Source organism: Scyliorhinus canicula, chromosome 1 (assembly GCF_902713615.1).
Source record: "Scyliorhinus canicula chromosome 1, sScyCan1.1, whole genome shotgun sequence".
NCBI lineage: Eukaryota > Metazoa > Chordata > Chondrichthyes > Carcharhiniformes > Scyliorhinidae > Scyliorhinus > Scyliorhinus canicula.
This window is the reverse complement of record NC_052146.1, coordinates 258,526,044-258,551,017: the sequence shown is the minus strand read 5'-3', so window position 1 is coordinate 258,551,017 and position 24,974 is coordinate 258,526,044. Positions and strand designations below refer to the sequence as shown.

Sequence of the window (24,974 nt, the reverse complement as noted above, 5' to 3'; positions counted from 1 at the left end):
TGATCAAAGTAAACTAATTAATGCAATGTATATTCATACAACAATATAAATCAATAGTGCATTTTAAGAAAAGTAGTATCCATAATACTACACTCTATCATTGTGATTCTAAAACACTTTGTGCTTATTTTATGTAAAGCTATTTATGGATTCATCCGTGATATATTTCCATTCTTGACAATATTAGCCAATAAATGAATTACAAAGTATGTTAAATATACATAAAATACTATTTTATTCAGAGTGAATAGCATTACTGTTCACCATTAGGTAGTTTATGTGAAATCCATGACTTCAGCTGTTCCAACTCTGATTTGCAAAGTTCATGATTCAGATTAGGAAAAGTATTAAAAGTGGTTTTCACTCCCAGTGACTGTAAATGCAAACAGCTCTCTTTACCCCACTCATACAAAACTAGTTGGTCATTCTTTCCATGACACTGAAACAATTCAGGCATTGAGGTTTTCGTACTCTGGACAGCCTGGAGACAAAAAACATATATCAGACAAATGTTATGAATATGACATTTGCAATTAATTTCTATTCTTTCACAATTATTAAAGAATTGCTGCATTGTCAGAGAAGCTGTCTTTCAAATGAGACATTAAACTATGCTTCCAAATGCCTGTGAAACTGGGCAAAAAGGATCAAAACAGCTGAATTCTCTACCTGTTTAGTCAACATTGTTCCGTCAACCAGTACGATGACAGTGTTGTTCATGACTTTTGTGCAAATCCACTACCACATTTGACCATAAAATAGTTACTCTTAAGGCATTCATTGGCTATGAAGTTATTGGAACATCCCAAGGTTGTGAAAGGTGTGGTGTAAGTAATACACAAGTTCCATTATTCTGCTTCAACAGCATAAAAATAAGCACAATATTGTGGACGCTGGAATCTGAAACAAGAATAAAGGGTGTTGGAAAAACTCAGCAGGTCTGGCAGCATCTATAAACAGAGTTCACATTTCGAGTCCTTTTGGCACTTCGTCAAAACATCCTTCTGCTTACCTCGTAGACAACAGAATCCTTATTCAAGAAACTGGATAGAGCAAACACTCCTGCTACTTGTTGATGAAATCTGTAGGCTAAGTGCATAGCCATTGTTCCTCCCATTGAAAATCCTCCTGCAAAGTCAAATATAGATCTAAATCAACAGTTTTGTAGAATACAAATCAAATTTAATATAATTCTGTAGATTGATGTGAAGTCAAAAGAGCTTTAAGAATTTCATTCTACAAAAACTGGAATTTGTCTCATTAGTGGCATGGACAATTTAATTATTTTAATTATTGTAGCAGTCACCTTAATTCCAGTTTTTCAATACTGAAGAAACTGGGTAGCATACTAATCTACTACTTAATCAACCAGTTAAATCATTTCCATCTCTTAATTTCAGTTTGAGTCACATTTCACATTATTTTGTCAAACTGCTACAAATTATTAATTCTAAAAGTTTACTTATATGCTAATTTTGTTTAATAGTTCATGGAAACGTAGGGTTCAGTGGGAAACCTTTTGGATATTATGCCTTGGCTGGCTCTTTCAAAGAGAAGTACTGGTTGCACATTCCCACTTTTGATTTGTAACCTTTGATGTTCCTTATCCTCAAGTAGTGTCCAGCTCCTTTATAGAATAAGCTCCCACCCATTTTTCAGGTAGATTCCAGATCCTGACAAATTGGAATGAAAAAATTCTTTTCATCTCCCCTCTGGGTCTTTTGCCAATGATTTTACATTCGTGGCCTTTGGATATTAGCCTATTTACCAAAAGAGGCAGTTTTAGTTTATCAAAACTCTCATCATCTTGAAACCTCTAATTGGTCACCTCTTTAACCCCTGTTGCCAGGAAAACAGTTTTCAAAAGTTTTTTAGTGGTAACTAAAATTGTCCACTATACTCCCGCTGAGGCCGAACCAGTGGTTTAGAACATTCCAGCACTGTTCAATTTGCTTTTAAATTCTATGACTATTTCTAAACCCAAGTAACCCACAATGCTTTTTGAACTATTCTCTCAACCTACCCTGCCACCGATAAGGATTTATATACCGGGTCTAAAGAGCTCTTTGCTTATCTACACTTTAAGTGTACCATTTTTTCCATATTAGTCTGCCTAAATTGTGTCATACACTTCTCCGCATTGAACACCATCTGACATGCTTCCGCCAATTTCACAATCTTGCCTCTGCCACCAAGAAGTCTCCAAACATCCTCATCAAGTTTCATATTAATTGCAAATTTATAATTTTGCTCCTTACGTTCTACTCCAGGTGGTTTATAAAGATTGAAGAGCAATAGACCACAAATTGACCCTTTGGAACAGTAGTGCAAACCACTGCCCAGTCTGAAAAACATCTGTCTAAAGGCCACCCTCTGCTTCTCGTCATTGAACTAATTCCATATCCATGTTGCCTCTTATTTCCAGGACTTTATCTTCTTAACAAGCCTCCTGTGTGACATTTTGTTGATGCCTTCCAAAAGTCCATATATACATCCAATACATTACCTTGATCAACCTTTTCTGTTACCTCATAAACATGTTCATCAAGATAATAAGACACCATTTCCCTTCAATAATTCCATGCAGACTTTTCTTGATTAGGCTCTGCCTTTTCAAATGAAAGTTTATATTTGCACTGATAATAATTTCCAATAACTTCCTTACTACCGATGATCAGTTGACGTACTGATTATCCATTTCCTTTTTCCTGAGTACCAGTATAACACCGGCAATCATCTAGTACTCTGACTAAAAGAGGATTGCGAGATTGCAACCAGTATGTCTGCTATTGCTACCTTTGCCTCTTTGAGCAATCCAGGGTACATATCATTGGCTTGGCAACTTCATTAATGCTAATCTTGTTAGCTCTATGCTACCATCCGATCATAATTTCCTCTGTTCTTCTAATGTAATCTTCATACCATCTGCGGCCTTATGAAGACACATACAAAGTACTCCAAAGTGTAAGGAGAGGAAATAGTAGAGAGAGGCATGGCGGTCCCTTTGAGAGATGAGATATATTGGTAAAGTTAAAGAAAAAAATTGGCATTGGGCTTCATAAATAACAGCTTCAAATGTCAAATGAAAGGTTTAATTCCTTTTTAAAAACATGAAGCTGGCGCAATTGCTGCTGGGGGGAAAGGAGGTGGTGAGTAGCCATTTCCATTTTCCAGCATGCAGCTCCAGGCTTGGCCTGGGTTAGGGTACCCCTGAGCCCGCCCCGGGGAGGGGGGGGGGGGAGGGGGAATAAGGGGATTTTCGTCTGTGAAGTCTTCATGTCATCTTTAAATATTATGGATGCCCATATAGCGGCAACTACAGCTGCTGTCTGTCCTACCAAAGGACAGAGCCCTGCTCTTTTCTATGCTGACGAAGGTTACTTTAACTCCCTTTGAGTGTGAGCAGCCTCTATTTTCACAGCTGAAGGCTATTGTTAATGAGGAACTGGCCTTGTTAGTTGTTATAGCACTTCACAGCTGCAGGTTGTGTTTGTTGCTTGCTCCTGTTGCAGTTTCTTCCTTTACTTAGCCAGAAAGAAGGACAATTTTTTCTAGGATACCTGCATCCTGGAACACCGGGCTCAGGGGGACGCACAAGTCCAGAAGGCAATCTGGTTTGAAGCAAGAAGACGCTGTGGGCCTCGGTAGGATGATACTTTGCAGGGAAACGGTGGGCGGGGGGAGGGGGGATAGGAGGAAGCAGACAGGCCCAGTGTGAAGATTAACGCGAACAGCCTCCCCGAACAGGCGCCGGAATGTGGCGACTAGGGGCTTTTCACAGTAACTTCATTTGAAGCCTACTCGTGACAATAAGCGATTTTCATTTTCAAGAGGCTTCACATGCATCAGCTGTAACATATTTTAATTGTGAACATTTGACATTTCTTTTCCCCCTAGCTACAGATAGTGCTTCCCCCGTGCCCCCAGTGTCCACTCAGTGATCCTCTCTCTTCTTGATCTTACTGGTCTACTGTTATGTCTAGGTTTCCCCAGGATGCACATCTTGGGTGGAGGCACTCTGCTGTTTTATGCGCCTTGTGGCCTTTGATAGCCATTCTCTGTATGGCCTGGAGCAGGAGGCCCTCAGCCAACTTACCAGTGCCATATATCGAGGCCCTCCGCCATGGTTGACACAAATTGAGCCATGCCTTGGGAACCACGACTCAAGACGCTGACATTGTGCTCCAGGCTGTCCTGGTCGTCACCATAGCAGTGTTGGCCATGGTGTCACACATTGCCGGCATCAACTCCTGTGCCTGTAGCTTTTGGGGCTCCTCCAATTCACAAAGCACTTGCTGGAATATCACAGACATCCCTTCCTGGATCTCACAGCTGTGTCCTATCATCTGCATCAGCTCTGGGATAACCTTGTCCAGAGACTCAGCATCTGCCTGGGGCTCAGCTGTGTCCTGGGATCCAACAGACCTCCAACTGCTGAATCCCTTGGATATTCCTGTCACCACCTGATGTGCATCAGCAACTGTGTGGTACACACCACACTGTGCCCCAGAAGCCTGTCCACTAAGGTTGCCCAAGGAGGTGTGTGTCTTCTGTGTTGGTGGAAGGTGGGGATGATAGCTGGGATGTTCCGATGGTGGTCTCCTCGGAACTTACCTCCAAGGTGTTTACTTGGGTGGCGGGCATGGGAATGACTCCGGGTGGTCCGACCTCATCAGACAGAGATCCTGCGAGACAATGGACATTTGGTCAGTGAGAAGGAAGACTCACTTTGTCTGACATTAAGAACTCACTTGAGATAGGCCATCTAAGTGAACGTGCAGTGCTATCGGTGACTGTTCTCTCCTCGGTCAAACCCGAAATCTCCAGGGCCAGTTCCTCATAGGGGGTGAGGACTCAAATCTCTGATACTGTGCCCCAGTCTTAGCCCTTTCCTGCTTTATTATGGTCTATCTTCTCCTGTGGGGACAAAAAAGAGAGGGCATTGTGAGCTGCAAGCATGATGGGTTGTGGGGGTCTATAGCAGGTGGCATGTGCAGCCACCGCACCCGGACATGAAGGGGTTGTGCTGGTGGGTGCCAGGGGGTTGTAAGGAGCAAGCCCAAAGATCAGGTGTTGGGAGGGTGCGAGGTGTCAGCCGGTGATTTTTCTGGGGGTGGAGGGGGGTTTGAGGGTTGTCAGGCAGAACTGATGCCAGGAGTAAGGTGATAATTTACCCATGCAGCTTGGTGGAGGTCATAGAATCCCTACAATACAGAAGGAGACCATTTAGCCCATCGAGTCTGCACCGACCCTCTGAAAAAGCACCCCGCCTCAGCCCACTCCCCCACCCCATTCCTGTAACCTCGCCTAACCGTTGGACACTAAGGGTCTTCTTCCTACAGTGGACGCTGGTTCTCCTGGTTATGCTGCTCACACTGATAACTGCTGCCACTGCCTACTAATAGGCGGTATTAGTGAACCGGCTAATGGTCCACCAATTCCCTCAGGGGAACAGGATGTCCCGTCTCGCATCCACAGTGTCGAGAAGCCTGGCCAGGTTGGCATACCCAAAGCAAGGAGCAGATCTGCACGCTGCCATGCCTGTGTGCTGATTGGAGTGAGTGATGAGGGAGTGTTTAGAAGCAGCTCTTCCTTGTTAACAGTGAGACGATGTGCCGCAAGTCTGGCAAATCAGGCGGCAAGAAAGCCAGTTATGGTGAGAATCTCGTGGACGCTCATTTCTGGCACTAAGTGCGTTAATTAGAAACCGTGATTTCGCCAACGCGGCTGTCGAGAAACACCCCATCGTGCTCAAAATGACACTTAGAAATGTTTCCGTTAAATTGTACCCAACTATGAGGTAAGATATACTTTAAGTGTCTGGTTATCTTTTCTCTCAGTTAAAATCAACTTCTGAAATTTACAGGGTACTAGTTGATCAACCAGGTGTCATAAATGAGGACTGTGAGAAACAAATGTAGTCTTCAGGTGAAGCAGAATAGATAGCACAGGATAAATGAATCCAACATGAGAAATAAGCTGTCTGGAGGTCTGAAGAATCATAGAATTTACAGTGCAGAAGGAGGCCATTTGGCCCATCGAGTCTGCACCGGCCCTTGAAAAGGGCACCCCACTTAAGCCCACGACTCCACCCTATCCCCGTAACCCCACCCAACCTTTTTGGACACTAAGGGAAATTTAGCATGGTCAATCCACCTAACCTGCACATCTTTGGACTGTGGGAGGATACCGGAGCACTCTGAGGAAACCCACGCTGACATGGGGAGAACGTGTAGTCTCCGCACAGACAGTGACCCAAGCCGGGAATCGATCCTGGGACCCTGGAGCTGTGAAGCAACCGTGCTAACCACAGTGCTACCGTGCTGTAGAGCGAGGTTAAATTCAGAGGATTGGGAGAGTTAGGTGAGAGGTAGAGCTATTATTAGGGGCAAAGCAAAGGAATTAAAAACCCTTTTCCATTGAATAATTATTGTCATATACAAACATTTTACAATGCACAAAGACACTTCTAAATATCAAAATGACTTTTCTCATAGGAGGCCATCATGTCATATCCTAGCTGTTGTAAAGTAGTGCCTTTGAAAAAGGACCACAGATATTCTAATATCATGTTTTGTTTTTAAGTAAGAGCACCACCATTAAATTAGTAGAATGAGTTACCGTCACAGCATTACCCATTAACTTTAATGGAATGGAGGCATTACGCTATAACTCAAGAGTTTTAATTTACCAAATATCACAATTAAAAGACCACAAGACACAGGAGCAGAAAGGTCATTAGGCCCATCGGGTTTGCTCCACCATTCAATGAGATAATGACTGATCAATCTGATAATCCTCAACTTCACTTTATTCCCATAATCTTTGGATTCCCTTATGGATTAGAAATCAGTCTACCTTAGCCTTGGACATACTTAACGACCCAACGTCTGAAGAATTCCACAGATTTACCATCCTCTGAAAGCACAAAAGTTTCCTCATCTCTGTCTTTATTGGTCGACCTCTTACCCAGAGTTTATGCTCTCTGGGCATAGACTCTCCCACAAGGGGAACTCCAGAAAAAAAATCAAGGATTTAACTTTTAACTTTTCTCATTCTTTTTTTAAATAAATTTAGTGTAGGCAATTACTTTTCTTTTCAAATTAAGGGGCAATTTAACATGGCCAATCCACCTAACCAGCACACCTTTGGGTTGTGGGGGTGAAACTCACGCAGACATGGGGAGAATGTGCAAACTCCACATGGACAGTGACCCAGGGCTGGGATTCGAACCCGGGTCCTCAGCGCTGCAGTCCCAGTGCTAACCACCGCGCTACATGCCGCCCCCTACTTTTCTCACATTCCTAAGTAGATGTTGTAATGAGATAACTAATCTGTTGAAAGTATAGTTAAAATTACATTTTCCCTTTGGTGGTTTTTCTTCCACAAGGAAAAAAATAGTGGTCCTTTTGAAATGTTGCAGTTCCCAAATATTCTTGCCATAATTCTCTACTAACAGTAACTTCCAATAGCATAAGCACATCATAGAAACACGTCAAAACACAATGAGCTTTATTTATTAATTGCATTATTTTTGAAAAGCAATAAAGATATGAAAGTAAAGTTCCCACACAAAGCAATACAATTCCAGTAACAGTCTTTTAAATAACTCATTATTTTAAATAACTCATTATAAGGTAAATTACTGCACCTATTTAGTCACAGACTGGCAACATTGCCTGCAGTTAGTCATTATGGCGTCTTTTATGTATATAAGCACCATGAGATTTGAATGACTATGTAATTACATATTTTATGCGGTTGAACAATTGATTTTCCCTTTGACATGACAATATACAAAAAGGTTTGGTCTCTGATTTACTTTTCTATGGAAAAATCCTGCAATTTGTCTGTCAGTACAAGAATGCCTTCCAGTGAGTAACTGTAACTGTAATACCCTTGCTGATTTCAGCCAATGTTTGATGACAAACTATTCTTATCTGAGAACCTGGATAATATTTCAGTTGAGTCCAATTTTATCCCATTAATTTTATTTTACTCCATAGCTAGCACAGTTTTAATTATTGAAATCTCAAATTTCTGAAGTTTGTCATCAGCTTCTTCAAACATAAAACACAAAAAACCTTTCAACACCAACATCGCTAGTCTAGCGATATTGAATATCCGTTAGCAACTTGCAAAGGCATTTTCCTAATGGTGACAGTAAGTAGATTTTATCAGAGATTCAATAAAGCTTCTCCACAGAACTGTAAACCCTGCTTTGTTTCCTTGAGAGGGTTCATTTCTGTCTTCAATCAGTAACATGCAGAATGGTATATCAAAATGCACAGGCTTTTCAAGGGGAATGTACTCTACTTCACTGTTAGATAATCCAAAATATTACAAAAACATAATGGTCTGACTGATTCATTACCAGTGTTATGGTTAGAACCATAGGAGCAGAAGATTGTTCTATTACAGAAATCCCCTTTGTATAATTTTGGAAGACATCTTGTTGCTAATCTTAACATTGAATGTTTTTATTATTTCAAAAATATTTTGAGTTTGTTATTCAATATTAAATGTCACTGTAATTAATCTTATTTCCTGGTACTCCATAAATATGCTTAATCATCAATGATTGCTAATGTACACCGGTAGGATTTCAACTACCATCTATCAACTTAGTTTATTTATTAACAGAAAAAATATTTCTGGACTTAATTATTACATTAATTATATTAATTAGTGACATTAAACATTTGCCGTTAGTTCCATTTTGCAATGCATGAGTCATTAGCAACAATAATTAAACATTCAAGAAAAGAAAAACACGTACACAGTGCAACAAGTGGAACTCTGTGCTTTTAATGTAACTTTTTAAAGCATGAGATAATTGTCTAGTACCTTAATTATGTGATACCTGCACTGACCAGTTGAGTATTCCTCCCTCCCGTCTGACCCTTGTGCCCTAGTTTCCTCACTATTGCACTTGGCAGCCGCGTCCTAGCAATCCAACTAACTTCCAACCCACAGTAAGTTGATGATCATTCTGCATTCACATGCCGCTTCCAAAGAGTAAATGGATAGAGAATCACTATATTAATAAATTAACATATACAACAGAAAAACAGTGAAACTGGGAGACGTACTGGAGATGGGGCACAGGTAAAAGAGATTTACGAAAAGAAAGATAGAGAAAATTGAAGTCATATACCAACAGACATCACAATGAACTATCTAAAGTGGCCCACTGGTTATTAAGAATGTCGGACACTAATGTCACCTATTTTGAAATTTGAGTGAGCATTTAATCTTTCCTGCTTTACATTGTTGTATTATGTCTGAATAAGAGATTAACAAAACATAAATACTGGGACGCGTTTTCAGTTCCACACAGCTCGTAATTTAATATTTCCAATGACTGTGGTACAAAGCTGAAGGTTTTCCAAATGTGTTTTTAAATTTTGCAGTGTTAACTGCAGCAAAAATGTACAGCTGATAACTAATTTGTCTCCGACCTCACTAAACCTGGCCATTTTGAATTTGTACTGACTCAAAGTTAGCAAATTATAGCACAATCCTGTGCTCAAAGGGAACAAAGAAAGCTATATTATGAGTTTGATGTGTTTCCAGTCCCAGACAATTACAAATTGGGTAACTTGAGGCTGTGTTTTTAACTCTGATGCCAATAATGCTGCTAAAAATTCTCTCATAAAACAGATATCCTTGCTGCTGGCAAATGCTATCTACGCCAATTACAGGATGGGTGAGCTATCTACCTCTTTATTCTTGGTTCAATTGGGTCAATTTACTAATACTTTTCCAAATGACAGCTATAACTGTGCAACAGCTACAAACTGTAAATATACCACTTAACATCATATATGTTTGTCAGTGTGTATAACAAGAAAGAATACACAATTGTCAAAATAAATTTTAGCATTATGCTGGAAATATAACTGGTAATTGTTTTTGGTCTTTCTAAAAGCAAACTAAAATACAAAATCAGAAGTATATTGCCCTTGATTTAATTTACCATTTACTATGAATGCTAAAAAACACCAGATTCTTTTGAGTAGTTAAATGATTGAAGTTATAGTGGTACCAGATTTAATAATCCACTACAAATGTGCATTTTCTCCGGCCACAGTTGAAATAATGGTATCAGGTTTCCCCAGTATCAAGTAAAGAAATCATGTCAGAAGGAAACTGATTAGACAGGTACACATACTTTCTAAGTAAAACAATCCTCTTTTGCCCAGGAGTCAAAAAATGATTGACTTCATAAACTAAATGATATGACCAAATTGTAAGTGCAAAAGGATATGATCAACCGCATGCATCTTTATTTCTATTCAGTGAATCTGTGATACAATCCAGTGACTGTGCCAGGATAAACATGCTCGAAGGAAGGATAGCAGACAGGAAACAGGTAGATTCTTAGATTACTTTGTGATTTGTTTAAAATGTTAGGAAAACTGATAACATATTTTACCTAAGATCAATCTGTCCTTTGCAACTCCAGTTTTGACCTCTTCATCCACCAAATTTCCCAGTATATGGCACATAGAATCCAGTGATTCAAGATGTTCCGGGCAATTATTTGAAATGCTGTACCTGTCAAACCACACGTTTGATAGAGTTCCCTTCATAGGTATATATGGTCTGAAAAAGTAATAACAAAAAGCAATTATTAAAAATATTGTAAAACAACATAAAGGTAAACAAGCTAAATTTGAAATGTTTGCACAATGACCCAGATTTATATAATTAAAAAGCTGACTTTTATGTTGTTTACTTTGACTGTGTACAAAAACATTAACCTGGAAGCCAATTAAATTACTTGTGTTCGAAACTTGCCTACAATGGTGTTTGTTCCCATCTCCCATTTTTTTTTGTCCAACTGCAAAATATTGTACAAAAGAGAGAGACTGGGACTGGAAAAGGAAAGAACAGAGCCAGGGGATGGGGCAGGCGAGTGGAGTGGTGCCACCGTGGGAGGGGGTGACAAATGGGAAATGGGAGGAGGGTGATTGAAACGATGGCAGTGGCGAAGGAGCACGGGGGAAAGGAGCGAGGGGGGGTGGAAGGAGTGAGGAGAGGAAGGATTAAGCGAAGAGAGGAGATCTGCAAGCGAGGAGTTGAAGCAGCAAATGCGGAAACTGGTGCAAGGAGAGGTATAAGAGTGGGGAGGAACGAGCAAGGGTGGAGAAAGAGTGGTGAGCGAGAACAGTACAGCGTGGTGTGCGGTGCGAGGGTGTGAGAGTATGAGAGTAGAGGGCGAGTGCAACGATAGGTGATTGTCAGAATGAGCGAGTGGACTGAAAGCAGCCGGATTGAGAAAGTAACCAGAGTGAACGGCAAGGGGTCAGCCAGGGAAATGAGATACAAAGAGTACGGGAGGCTATAAGAGGGTCAGGGAAAAATGAGTGTTACAGATAGTGGCAGTAGGTTCACAAGTTCGTTGTACTTATTCCAACATTTCTTCAGTTGAATTTTTAAAGCAAACAACATGTTGTTGGGAAAAAGGTAGATGAAATAGAAAGGCTAAAAGAGATGCATAGAAAGGAAAGCCAAAAGTTCAAGCAAAGGAAACCTAGCTAGAAAAGGAGAGAAGTGGAAAGAATCAGTAGAAAAAGAAAAGGGAAAGAAAAAGGTAAATAGAAAAGTATAGAGACACATAGAAATTAGAACATATCCTGCAACTCACTGTGAAAAGTACATGCAAAATCCACTAGTATGTCCAAATAGATATATCCATAGCATATTTCAGAAGATGCCAAAAAGTTGAATATTTTAATGCTTTATCTAATTAAATATTTATATTCAAAATTACATTGTTAACTGCAGAGGTCAAAGAACAGTAATTTCACAAGATTATTAGAATTGAGCGATTCAGGAAAAATGAAATACAGTATTTATAACTCTTCTCACTTATAAACAAAAAGTTATTTAGTTCATTTCTAACTCTGGCTGAGGGAATATAGAATTTACTGGGCTTGGATATACTAGCATTGAACATTTATTTTCTGATACTTAAGTGATACCTTAAAGGTGCTGTTGGATAAATTATACGTATGTTCTGAAAATTCAGTTCTTGTTTCAGTGCATCTTTTATCCATGCTCTAATACCTTGCCCAGTATCACCTAAAAGACAGAAAAAATTAATACCGTACAGAATGTTATGCATGTTAGGCCACTACCATCAACCAGATCAGTCAATCCGTGAAGATCTTCAGAATTTCCCAAATATGCAGCTCAAATCAGGCAAACCTTTCTGGAGCTCAGCAAATAATTACAGCGGTGTAGGTTTTGAGAGGAAGCACAAATGGCATGAATGTCTTCAAAGATGCGGTGAGTTGTCTAGCATACCTCCAGGGTCTGACCTCTCCTGAAAACAAACACCCTAAACTGAACAGGGTCCACTCTCCACAAATGGAATTTCAATGACAGTCCAGCATATGACTGTGGTCACCTGGATCGGACTGTTTACCACATTGTGAATAAATGTGGCCGACAAAGGTTTGCTGCAGAGTTCAAGACAATCCAGCAAACACAATTCTATGACCCATCATTCAACTTGGACTTGGATTTGTAAAGCAGCAAATTGTCAGGTAGAACACACAAGTGACCCATTATCATTATTGAAGCAATATTTTGACAAGCTTTTCTGTAATAAGGACAGGGGGAGTCCACACCAAGTAAAGGAAGAACAAAGTTTTATTTACACGAACTATATACACTACCCGCCAGATCCCGACCGGGTTCCTCTCTGGTTGGTGCCTTCCTGGCCGACCTTATATCCAGAGGATAATTGTGATACCCCAGCCCTACAGCAGGGGCTTGTACTCTGCAAGGAGCACAGGAAAGACGAGCATTCCCACCCTTTAGGTCCCATGCGGGATATTACATTCTTCCCACCCAAACAAGGAACAAAGAACAGTACAGCACAGGAACAGGCCCTTTGGCCCTCCAAACCTGCGGCAATCACGAGTCCTATCTAGATCAACCGCCTGTATCCCTCTATACCCAGTCTGTTCATGTGCCTGTCCAGATAAAGGTCGCTAACGTATCTGCCTCAACTACCCCACTTGGCAGTGTATTCCAGGCCACTATCATCCTCTGCGTAAAAAACATCTCCCCACACCTTGAAATTGTGTCCCGTTGTGATTTTCAATTCCGCCCTGGGAAAAGCCTCCAACTGTTCACCCTATCTATACCCCCAAATAATTTTATAAACTTCCATCAGGTCGCCCCTCAGCCTCCATCTCTCTCGGGAGAACAATCCCAGTTTATTCAATCTCTCCTCATAGCTAATACCCTCCATACCAGGCAATATCCTGGTAAACGTTTTCTGTACTCTCTCCAAAGCCTCCACATCCTTCTGGTAGTGTGGTGTCCAGAATCGGACACAGTATTCCAAATGTGGCCTAACCAACGTTCCCCAGCTTTGACAAAGGGTCATCTGGACTTGAAACGTTAGCTCCTTTCTCACCCTACAGATACTGCCAGACCTGCTGAGATTTTCCATCATTTTCTCTTTGGTTTCAATGTTCTATATAACTGTAACATAATTTGTGAACTTTTATACTCGATACCCCGTCCTATGAAGTCAAGCATGCCATATGCTTTCTTTCACTACCATTTCCACCTGTGCTGCCACTTTTAAGGATCTGTGGACCTGCACGCTAGACCTCTCTGTTCTGTATGCTCCTGATGGTTCTGTCATTTATTTTAAGCTACCACCCGAATTGGATCTACCAAAATGCATCACCTCGCATTTGTCCAGGTTAAATTCCATCTGCCATTTTTCCACCCAATTTTGCAGCCTATCTGTATCCTGCTATATTCTCTGACAATCTTCATCACTGATGTGGAGATGCCACCGTTGGACTGGGGTGAGCACAGTAAGAAGTCTTACAACACCAGGTTAAAGTCCGACAGGTTTGTTTCAAACACTAGCTTTAGGAGCACTGCTCCTTCCTCCGGTCAGACCAAACATGTTGGACTTTAACCTGGTGTTGTAAGACTTCTTACTGCAATCTTCATCACTATCCTCAACTCTTGCAATCTTAATATAATCCGCAAACTTGCTAATCAGACCCACTACGTTTTCTTCCAAGTCATTTATATATATATTACAAACAGCAGAGGTCCCAGTTTGAAATGAAATGAAAATCGCTTATTGTCACAAGTAGGCTTCAAATGAAGTTACTGTGAAAAGCCCATGGTCGCCACATTCCGGCGCCTGTTCGGGGAGGCTGGTATGGGAATTGAACCATGATGCTGGCCTGCCTGGGTCTGCTTTCAAAGACAGCGATTTAGATCCCTAAAGAAGACCACTAGTTACAGACCTCCATTCAGAAAAACACTCTTCCACTGCTACCCTTTTGACTTCTATGGCCAAGCCAGTTTTGAATCCATCCAGCTAGTTCATCCCTGACCCCATCCAGATGCAAGGCCCAGTCCGGGCCTGACACCTACTCTACTTGAGCGCCTGGAGCTCTGGCCCTCTTGTTGCCTGCAGGTACGTTTAGACCAGCCTCCACACGTCGCACAAGAGCCAGAATCACCTTCAGCTGAGTCCAGGGATGTCCCATGTCTCGGCAGCCAGCTCTTCATCCAGAGGCCGAGAGTTGCAGCAGCGTCCGTTCCAAAGCGCGGGGAAACCACGTGAAGGGTGGTGCTCCAAAACATTGGCTCTTAAGAAATTAAGCATTTGTTCAGCGTATTGATTGAAATACCCCGCTCCTCGCAGGGGAGCTCGTATTCCGCAAGGAGCATAGGGAAGACCAGCATTCCCACCCTGTAGGTCTCTTGTGGGATATTACACTTTCTAATACAACACCCAAAGATTTCTTAGATACTCAATTTAGTGTCACAGCAGGGACACTGAAACAACCTTAACATGCTAATGTACCACACTGCAGCTGATCATGCCTGCATTTCCCCATAATTGAATTCTTAGCCTGGTTTCACTGCTGAAGCACCAGCTGGAACTACTTTCTTCATACTGAAGAAAACTCAAAAAAGTGAACTAACCTGATGCACTCGCATCAACAACTAGTTAGAGATCAGCAGTGCCAGAGGCAAAGAAGCAACTGAACTCATCGACATTTTTGTTGGAAATATGCAGTGGGAACTGAGTAAAATATCTATGTTTATAATTATAAAAGCTATTCATACACACAGTAAAGTGGCCACAGATAATCAGACAATTCCTGGCATCCAAACATTGGGAATAGGGGCAGTAGGCCAATACAGCCATCGAGTCTACTCCGCCATTCAATAAAATCATATTTTATTCACTTTGTAAATTTTCCCCAGTTTAGATGAAAGGTAAGTGATTTGAAACTTTATTTCCTTCTTCACAGATGCTGCCTGACCAGTATTTCCAGTGTTTTCTGTTTTAAAACATAGCTGAACGTCAACATCAATTTGACTTTCCTGTTCTGTTCCACATTCCTCAATTCCTCTTTATTGAGATCTATCAATCTCAATCTTGAATATATTGATCACCTGTGTTCCTACAATCCTCTAGGGTAGAGAATTCCGAGGATTCACAACCCACAGAGTGAAGAGATTTCCAATCTCAGTCCTAAATGGCTGACCCATTATCCTGAGACTGTGGCGTGAATTCTCTGCCACCCGCCATTAGTAGCAGGGTTACATCCCCTTCTGATGCTCCGAGATACCCGCTGACAGTGGCAGCAGGAGGATGCAAATGGACCATTTTAACCCATTTGCATCCGATTAACGGGATGGAAGAGTGATTCCCATGCCCCTGTGATGCTCCAGCTCTCTCGACTGGGATTCTCACAGGCGTGGATTGGTGCAAGTATTTTCAAGCATTGACACGGTGAATCCTGCAGTAGGTCAAGGGGGTGTGGCCAACTAAAATGGCCACCCCCAAAGTGTGATGGGAAATTTGACCAAACTGGTACACAGACAGGCTGCAGCCTGCAAATATACAACTGCAGCCCAGACTTTATGCAGAAACTAAAAGGTCTTCCCAGAACAATGGTCTCCAGGTAGAAACTAACAAGTGGCAGACTCAGCGGCGCCTGCTTTCCTTATCTGGGATGGACACTAATGGCCATAGCTGACCGGACCCGCCCAGCCAGCAAGGTGTCCGCCCCTAATTGATCAGGATTAATCAGGGTGATTGAGACCCTATTGATCCATTGGACCTTCACCTGGGACCGCACAAAAGGGCGCAAAAGATTGGAGGATAAAAGGCACTGCGCAGGCCATCACTCACTCTCTCAACTGCAGCATCAACAGCTACCAACAACAGTGAACTCATCACCAGCCAAGAACAAGAGCCGACGCCATCCACAGAAGGACGACAACAGAGAACACAGACTACCTACCAGAACTGCAGCCCTGCCAGACTACTAGAATCCAGATAAGACCTTATCTACTCTTTATCTGCCAGTCACCTGGAAGTTAAGCCAAGGTTGTTTAAATGTATTAGTTTGTAGTCCAATGTGCATGAACGTGGGTGTAATTAAGTAAACAATCTTGTGTATGTCAAATAAACTATCGTAGTACGAAACAAACTTGTGATCATTCGTCCACTGTATATGTGTTAAACACACAGTGGTTATAAAAGAGCAACAGGGGTAAGTACGTAATGTAGATGCCCCGAAAGTCCATCGGAGGGCATCCCTCCCCCACAATGCAAATCCAGCCCACCTCACGCCCAGCCCCCCCATCAGACCCTGAACAGAGACACCCAAAACTTGCAGCAGTTTGTTTATTTTTTTAAATTTAGAGTACCCAATTCATTTTTTCCAATTAAGGGGCAATTTAGCATGGCCAATCCACCTGCCCTGCACATCTTTGGGTTGTGGGGGTGAAACCCATGCAAGCACAGGGAGAATGTGCAAACTCCACACGGACAGTGACCCAGAGCCGGGATCGAACCTGGGACCTCGCGCCCTGAGGGAGCAGGACTAACCCAGCAGTTTGTTTCTGAGAGATGCAGTCCCCCTTTGCGAGTTCTGGTGCACGTGCATTTAAAAAAAAATAAAGTTTACTTTTTTTCAAATCTTCAAGAGCAGCAATTCTTGTTTTCTGAACTCTGCAGGCTTTTCTTATTTTGTATTATTGTACACTGCCAGTTCCTATATGTAACTCTGCCAGCCCATTTTGTTACTCCAGATGTCATTCAGCTGCCCTCTGTAAGCCGAGTCTTGGGACCACCACCTATTCTAAAATGCAAGTACAACTTCATTTTGTATTTTGCTCACTCGTCTTATAGTCTATCACTTAAGTAATTTTCTGTGGTTTCATTCACCTGTCTTGTGTTCTCTCACTCAGCAGTCTTGCAATGGACTTCCACTCACCCTGGTAGATTCCTCAACTACAAAGTCTATGGTGAATCTGCTTCAACTGTGCTTTTAACTTTCTTCTTCTTAGCTTCGCATCTCTCTAGTTAGACTTCAGCTTCTTTTAGTCTTTCATATCTTGGGATGCTGATTTGGGTTCATGCACTTAGCTGCTACCTTCCTCACCACCGCTGATCATCATGGTACTATTGCCATTGGTCATGACTGCCGAAACCAGCACTGCACACCATGTTATATTTACTGTGTCTCACTGCTGCGGAGTGAGGAGATCTTGCAGGCACATAATACATCCCAGTACTGAAGGAGTATTTTAAGGTGCCACTTTCAAGATGTCACTTTATATAACATTGTAACAGTCTGTCTGAGGCTCCTAAGATTGCCTGCTCCCCATCTTACCTTAGAAGCTCAATATGGGAGTTATGTGGGCATTTCCACACATAACTGAGGCCCCAACTGCCTTCTCTAATGGATGTAAAATATCCCATGGCACTATATTAAACAAAAGCAAGTTATACCCGAGGTCCTGGCCAATATTTATCTAAAAAAAGAAGTTTCTTATCATTACCACATTGCTGTGTGTAGGCGCATGCTGTGCACAAAATTGATTGTCGTGTTTCCTACATTACAACAATCATTCAGCTGTAAGGTCCAAAGAACAAAGAAAAGTACAGCAGAGGAACAGGCCCTTCGGCCCTCCAAGCCTGCGCCGAACATGCTGCCAGTCTAATCTAAAATCTTCTACACTTCCATGGAACATATCCCTCTATTCCCATCCTATTCATGTATTTATTCAGATGCCCCTTAAACGTCACTTTCGTACCTACTTCCACCACCTCCTCCAGCAGCGAGTACAAGGCACCCACTACCCCATCACACATCTCCTCTAAACTTTGCCCCTCGCACCTTAAACCTATGTCCCCTAGTAATTGACTCTTCTATCCTGGGACAAAGCTTCTGACTATCCACTCTGTCCATGTCCCTCATAATTTTGTGCAACACTGTCAAGTTGCCCCTCAACCTCTGTCGTTCCAGTGAAAACAAACCAAGTTTATCCAACCTCCCCATATAGCTAATGCCTTCCACACCAGGCAACATCCTGGTAAACCTCTTCTGTACCCTCTCCAAAGTCTCCACAGCCTTCTGGTAGTGTGGCGACCAGAATTGAACACTCTATTCCAAGTGTGGCCTAACTAAGATTCTATACAGTAGTCCTGAAAAGCAATACAGGAAGGCCTTACTTAATGTGGTTAATTGGTTCCTGGAAAATAAAATGTCACTTTGTATAACATTGTAACAGTCTGTCTGAGGCTCCTAAGATTGCCTGCTCCCCATCTTACCTTAGAAGCTCAATATGGGAATTTCCACACATATGGCGACATTACATGCAATGTAATCTGGAGAGTGACTGTGCAGGACGATGTTAAGATTTCCTGTACATAAATGCAAGTCTTCCTTTCTGATGACTTAAATTTTAATGAAGCGACGAACAAGCAACAGGTAGATTACCAGTTCATTGCACTCGTCGGCTGCATGTTTTAAGTGAGTTAAATGACTGCACATTGGTGTTCATTAACCCATTTCCAAACTCCTATGTTTCAGGACGTTGGGTGCCTCCCAACAAGGAGATGTGCACTGATACAGGACTTTGGGTATTCACCATCAATAACATCCAGATGGCCAAAGAAACTATTCATTGAGTCACTGTTAACTTAATAGAAAAGTAATTGAACCAATTACATTTTATTGTCCAACCAAGGCATGACAGTTGAATGATATTCCCAAGATGATGCCTTTTTAAAAATGTGATATATATATGCTTTTTGAAAAATACAAAATATCTGTTGGAAAGCAATTTTAATAAACCTATCAACAGTTCTCACCAGTGTTGCAATTTTCTACAATTCAGATGGGGACAATTTGTTAACACACGCAGGAGCTCTGGATGTAATGGTGAGGATAATAAAATAGCTCACTGATGGTTAACAACCTAGCCTCAAGTGTTAAAAATATCTGTTGCTAGGGTGAGGTATGAGAGGAAACCCAACAACAGCAGGAACTATGTTTCTCTCCCGACAGATGCTGCCAGAACTGCTGACCTTATCCAGCATTTCTGTTTTTATTTCTGATTTCCAGCATCTGTGGAGAGGGCATGTGAGCAGTGGCTGGCACTGTTGCTTCACAGCACCAAGAACGCAAGTTCGATTCCTGGCTCGGGTCACTGTCTGTGCGGAGTCTGCACGTTCTCCCTGTGTCTGCGTGGCTTTCCTCCGAGAGTACCGGTTTCGTCCCACAAGTCCTGAAAGACATGCTTGTTAGGCGAATTGGACACTCTGAATTCTTCCTCAATGTAACCAAACAGGCACTTTGTGTGTGGCGACTAGGGGCTTTTCACAGTAACTTCATTGCAGTGTTAATGTAAGCCTACTTATGACACTAATAAAGATTATTATTTTGCTTTTATAAAAGGCCAGGAGGGAGGCTCATGGGGAGAAACACAAGTATCCAAATGTCTAGATATTTTAATGCTATAGAATCCCTACAGTGCCAAAGGAGGCCATTCAGCCCATCGAGTTTGCACAGACCCTCTGAAAAAGCCACCAACTAGGCCCACTCCCCCACACTATCCCCATAACCCAACCTGACCACCTTTGGACACTAAGGGACAATTTAACATGGCCAATCCATCTAGTGGAAGTTACCAGTCTATCACAGTCATTTTGTTCCTGCTGAAAACTGTTGCTTTATGTTTGCACCACCTAACCTGCCCATTTTTGGACATATTGGACACATATCAAGATGATGGGGAAGTGGCACAATTCAATAGTGAATGTTTCCTGTTTGGTAGCTCTGGCTGATCAGACACTTTCCTTCACATTTAAAGTACGATGGGTCACTCAGACGCCCCTCCGTGTGAAGGGCTGAGCACTGGAGGAGAGCTCACCCCCGTGTCCAGACCCACTGCACTCGCTGATGACAGAAATCACTGAGGTCTAACCTGAGCCATGAAGGAAAATCACACTCGCAGTGTGCTTCTTAGTTTGCGCAACGATGTTTCTCTGTAAATGCACCGCCATGTTCACACCTCCTCCGGCCAGCAGCGAAAGGTCAGCTGACCGCGCGCTCCTTGACTCTTCCTGGGAACCTGCGTCTGACGTAACGAGGCGCGATGACGAAAGACGCAAAGGTCCACGCTGTTGCGAAGGAAAATACGCGCATGTGTGAACTCGCCCTGCCGCCCCCAGGTGGAAAGTACCCACGGAATTTACCAGCCTGTTAAAGTCATTTTTTTCTCTTGAAAACTTGCTTTATGTTTGCACCATGACCATAATATCGCAGGACTTTTGGTCATTTCATCTAATATCGCCTTCTCTGGCTCATATTCTGTTCTACAATGTTCCTGGAAAGCGCCTTGGGACATCATTTGATTAAAGGCACTGTACAAATATGCTGTTATATATAGCTAAGTGAATCTCCTGTTGCTTTTATGGGGAGTCGAGCAAACGTTTGGCCTCCAATTGATGGTGAAAAAGCAGGTAGCAGCAATACACCATGGGTGAAATCTTACCAAATTTGTTCAAAGTGTTTGACTGATAACAGGCGTGGAGTTCTCCAGCTGCACAGACCAGTTTTCACTCCAGAACCTTGAGCCTCACCGTGAAGTTTATTGTCCATTAGGCTATGCCAGGTGAGGCTCTAAACTTTGCCCAAACTTGGCTGAGTGTGCTGGAGCTGGTATTACGAGGTAAGAGGAGGAAAATGCTGGGAAATCTCAGCAAATCTGGCAGCATCTGTAGGGAGAGAAAAGAGCTAACGTTTCGAGCCCGATGACTCTTTGTCAAAGCTTCATCCACAAATGTTCATTTGCACCTGGTCACATGATCCATCCAGGGAAGAAATAGAATATCCTACAAAAGGTGCGTCTACAAGAATGCCTATGAAACGTTCTGAGAAATTCTGTTGTAAGAATGCAAGTGAGGCTTAATTTTACTTTAAAAATCACCTCTTTGTAATACATTAGTTTGAGTTGCCATGCCTGCACCCTTAAAGAGCCAGATTTCCTGAGAATACAAAACAAGATATCCAAAAAGGATAGCACTCTCAATTACAGCCAGATAGAAAAGTTTTTTTGCTTCATTTTATAATTATTTTTATAATATATATTTTCTGTGCTGTCAAAAATGGAGAAGTGCTGAACTAACAAATAGTTCAGCCAGTCCCATGTTGCCTTGAAGAAATGTCAAGTTGAGAATAGCCACCACGACAAGGAGTCTGGACCAGCTACCTCTGCACAAAGGAAAACCTTCACAAAAAGTAATCGCTCATAGTGCTAGTGGTCAAAACATTAGATCTCGCACCTGGGTTCAACAAAAGGAGCAGCAGTTAGTTAACTTGTCACCAGTATCTCCAAAAATAGAAGGTGTCCCGGTTCTAATTAAACAACTTGATTCCATCTGTTGGAATATACATCCTCGGATCCAATGTTGAGGAGGTGTCACATAACCTCCGGCCCCCATCAAGCCACATTGTGATAATGTTTGTTGGAGCTTAACTCAAGCAGTTCCTGTTTGACCAGCAAAATGAATCTAACTCTAGGTAAGAGCGTGTGTAAAAGTAAATTAATCCTTTTATTTTCACCGTACCACATGTTTGCTGTGCAAGTGATTACTAGAGGATTGGAACATTTCCAAATTTAAGCATTGGGGAAAATATGCCACCACTTATAAAGGGGGGAAATCAGAACATAAAAACCCCCGTTCTTTATTTTTACATAGATTTTACATAGAATTTACAGTGCAGAAGGAGGCCATTCAGCCCATCGAGTCTGCACCGGCTCTTGTAAAGAGCACCCTACCCAAGGTCAACACCTCCACCCTATCCCCATAACCCAGTAACCCCACCCAACACTAAGGGCAATTTTGGACACTGAGGGCAATTTATCATGGCCAATCCACCTAACCTGCATATCTTTGGACTGTGGGAGGAAACCGGAGCACCCAGAGGAAACCCACGCACACACAGGGAGGATGTACAGACTCCACACAGACATTGACCCAAGCCGGAATTGAACCAGGGACCCTGGAGCTGTGAAGCGATTGTGCTATCCACAATGCTACCGTGCTGCCCACAATGGATGGGTAGAGAGTGGGGTAAATCAGTGCAGGTAAATTGACGCTTTGAGTTACAACATCTGATGTTGTATACCTCTTAGACATCGACAATAAAGATACTATTGATAAACTGGATGTGTTTGAGATGTGGACATATGGCAGGATGCTCTACATCTACACAGACAGAAATGGCTGGAGAAAAGAAGAATTAGTGCATAACATCAAAGAGAGATAATAATTTGGTCACATCATTAGAGTCGACAGAACCAATTATTGGATGGAAAAAATGACGGAAAATGGACTGAATGCAATTGACCTGTGTGTAAGGGCATTATAGGACAGACAGACGTGGAGATCCAAGGCAGTGAGTGATCTTTCTAGGAAAAAGATTACACCAATGAACAATCGAGTGATGAAGCAGAATGACAGCAGAGAATGGAAGAAAAGTAAGCAAACCCTGTACTCAAGATTCCAGTACCTTGTGGAACATCCTGCCCCATGTGCCCAATGATTTGCGGGTCGAAAATTGGCCTGTTCAGCTACACGAAGACCCATGCAGAAACTTGTGACCCAGATTAAATGTCATCCTTGAATCAAGTAAAATCATTATTCACTTCAGCTTGGTCATTGCCCCTGTATGGCCCTCATCACTTCTCCTTTACGTGCATGAATCAAATGCTTGAATAAATGTGGCGGACAACTGTTGTAAAAAATCATCACCAGATCTGACTAAACCACATAAAACAATATTGGATCCAACTCTCCTCTACCAAAACTGATTATTATTCCAGGGTCATCTTGGAATGGAAAGATAATCCCTTACTTATTTTCTCTTCTGGAAGCTGTCTTCTTAAACTCCTCTCCCCGTCTCCTCATCCTCGGGTACAACAGGTCAAGAAACTCATGACTCTCTCTTTCACATTTCATTTTCATTTCATTTCATTTCATTTCAGGCGCCGTGACCAGACAGCTTTGTCATTAAGATTGAGATCATCTATTCAGTTGTCTCTACCACTTCTCTCCCTTCCACCAGCCCACTGGACATTTTCTCTAAAGTTACACCTGCCCATCCATGCACTCACATCTTTCTATTTTTTAATTCCGATCTTCTCTCATGCACGTTGTGATCTCTTGTCCATGAGACACACCTCCTGCTCCATTGACTCTAAATTACCGATCATACAACTTACCTTCCTGACTCCTGTGTTAGCTGACACTGTTAACCGTTAACTTTCCACAAGTATTGTCCCAGTCTTCCAAATCTTCTGTCATTATTCTTCTCCTCAAAAATAAATCATTGATCCCTCTGTCCTTGCAAATAATCTTCAACCTGCCTTTCCTATTCAAGATCCCTTAACATGTTGTCATCTGCCAGATCCGTGTCCATCTTTCCTGGAACTCCACATTTGAATTTCTCCAATCAGGTTTCCTCTCCTATCACAGTAAAAGTCAAATATGGTGCCTTATGTGACAGTGACTGCTGAGTATCTCTTATTGTTTTTTTCTCCAATGTTTTTGTCACCCTTTCCAAGTTTTTAATATTTGTTAGCTGTGGTGCCTTTCAAAATTGCCACTTGACCTCTGATAAGGCTGCATTTACTTTTACACATTACAGTTTTACTGTATGGCCATCAAATTAAGACCCAATTGTACAATATTGTCTGTCCAGTTTACTAATTTCGAGGAGGCTATAATCACATTTATTTTTAGAAAAGACCTATGTGCAGGCAAGAGTTCAGTTTAGTGCTGTCAAGTAATGTTATCTTCTGCCTCATTGCACTTTATTAGTCATGTTTCGTTATCTTCACAGAACCATCTTTAAAATTTTGAAACCACTCATTGATTTTAATAGGTGGCTCGTTGATCTCCTTTGGCATTGTATCTGGGGGTCAAGATCAAGGGCAGTATTGAGGCCAAGCCATCTTAACAGATGGTGGGTAATTGAATTAGATCAAGAAAGATGAAGAAAGCAGATGGGAGGATGGAAGATGGGCATGTAAAGAAGATAAACTTAGGGAGAGAGAAGGGGCAGAGCAGGAATAGAAAGAGGCAGCAGTGTGTGTGTGTGTGGGGGGGGGGGGTGACACGGTGATGGGAGAGAGACTAAGGAGAGGTACGACAAATAAAGATGCAGGGTAAGGTAGAAGATGGAAAAGAGATTTGAGAGAGGGAGGGAAAGTGGGTAAGGATAGAGAAATGGGAGAGGAAAGGAGAAGAAAAGACAAGCAGAGGAATGAAAATGAAATGAGAATGAAAATCGCTTATTGTGACGAGTAGGCTTCAATGAAGTTACTGTGAAAAGCCCCTAGTTGCAACATTCCGGCACCTGTCCGGGGAGGCTGGTAAGGATGAGAAGAGGAAGAGGTGGGAGGGAGAGCAAATGGGTTGATCACAGTTTTTTTACGTCTTTTAAGATGTTTTAAGCTATGCGCATCAATTATAGTCCTGTCGACTGAAATTAGTGTACGCAGGAAAATATATCCCAAATGCACTGAAAGAATTGTCATTAACATTAATTTTCTTCTATTTTGAGTTATGCTTCAGCATTATCATTCATTAAAAACATTTA

The 24,974-nt window shown here is 42.0% G+C and overlaps 1 protein-coding gene and 1 long non-coding RNA gene across 2 annotated transcripts; one reads left to right on the top strand and one right to left on the bottom strand.

The window, feature by feature from the left end:
* lyplal1 (lysophospholipase like 1) lies at positions 1-20,448 on the bottom strand. The gene is made up of 5 exons (XM_038811937.1): positions 20,293-20,448; positions 11,991-12,090; positions 10,439-10,608; positions 1,013-1,128; positions 1-481 (listed from the first exon to the last, which is right to left on the bottom strand). Exons 1-5 carry the CDS (start codon positions 20,369-20,371, stop codon positions 254-256), a joined length of 693 nt encoding a protein of 230 aa, XP_038667865.1. The 5' UTR covers positions 20,372-20,448; the 3' UTR covers positions 1-253.
* On the top strand, positions 9,662-15,550 carry LOC119973587. The gene is made up of 3 exons (XR_005462355.1): positions 9,662-9,709; positions 10,303-10,375; positions 15,318-15,550. It is a non-coding gene; the product is annotated as an uncharacterized LOC119973587 (long non-coding RNA).
* Positions 20,449-24,974: the final 4,526 nt, after the last annotated feature.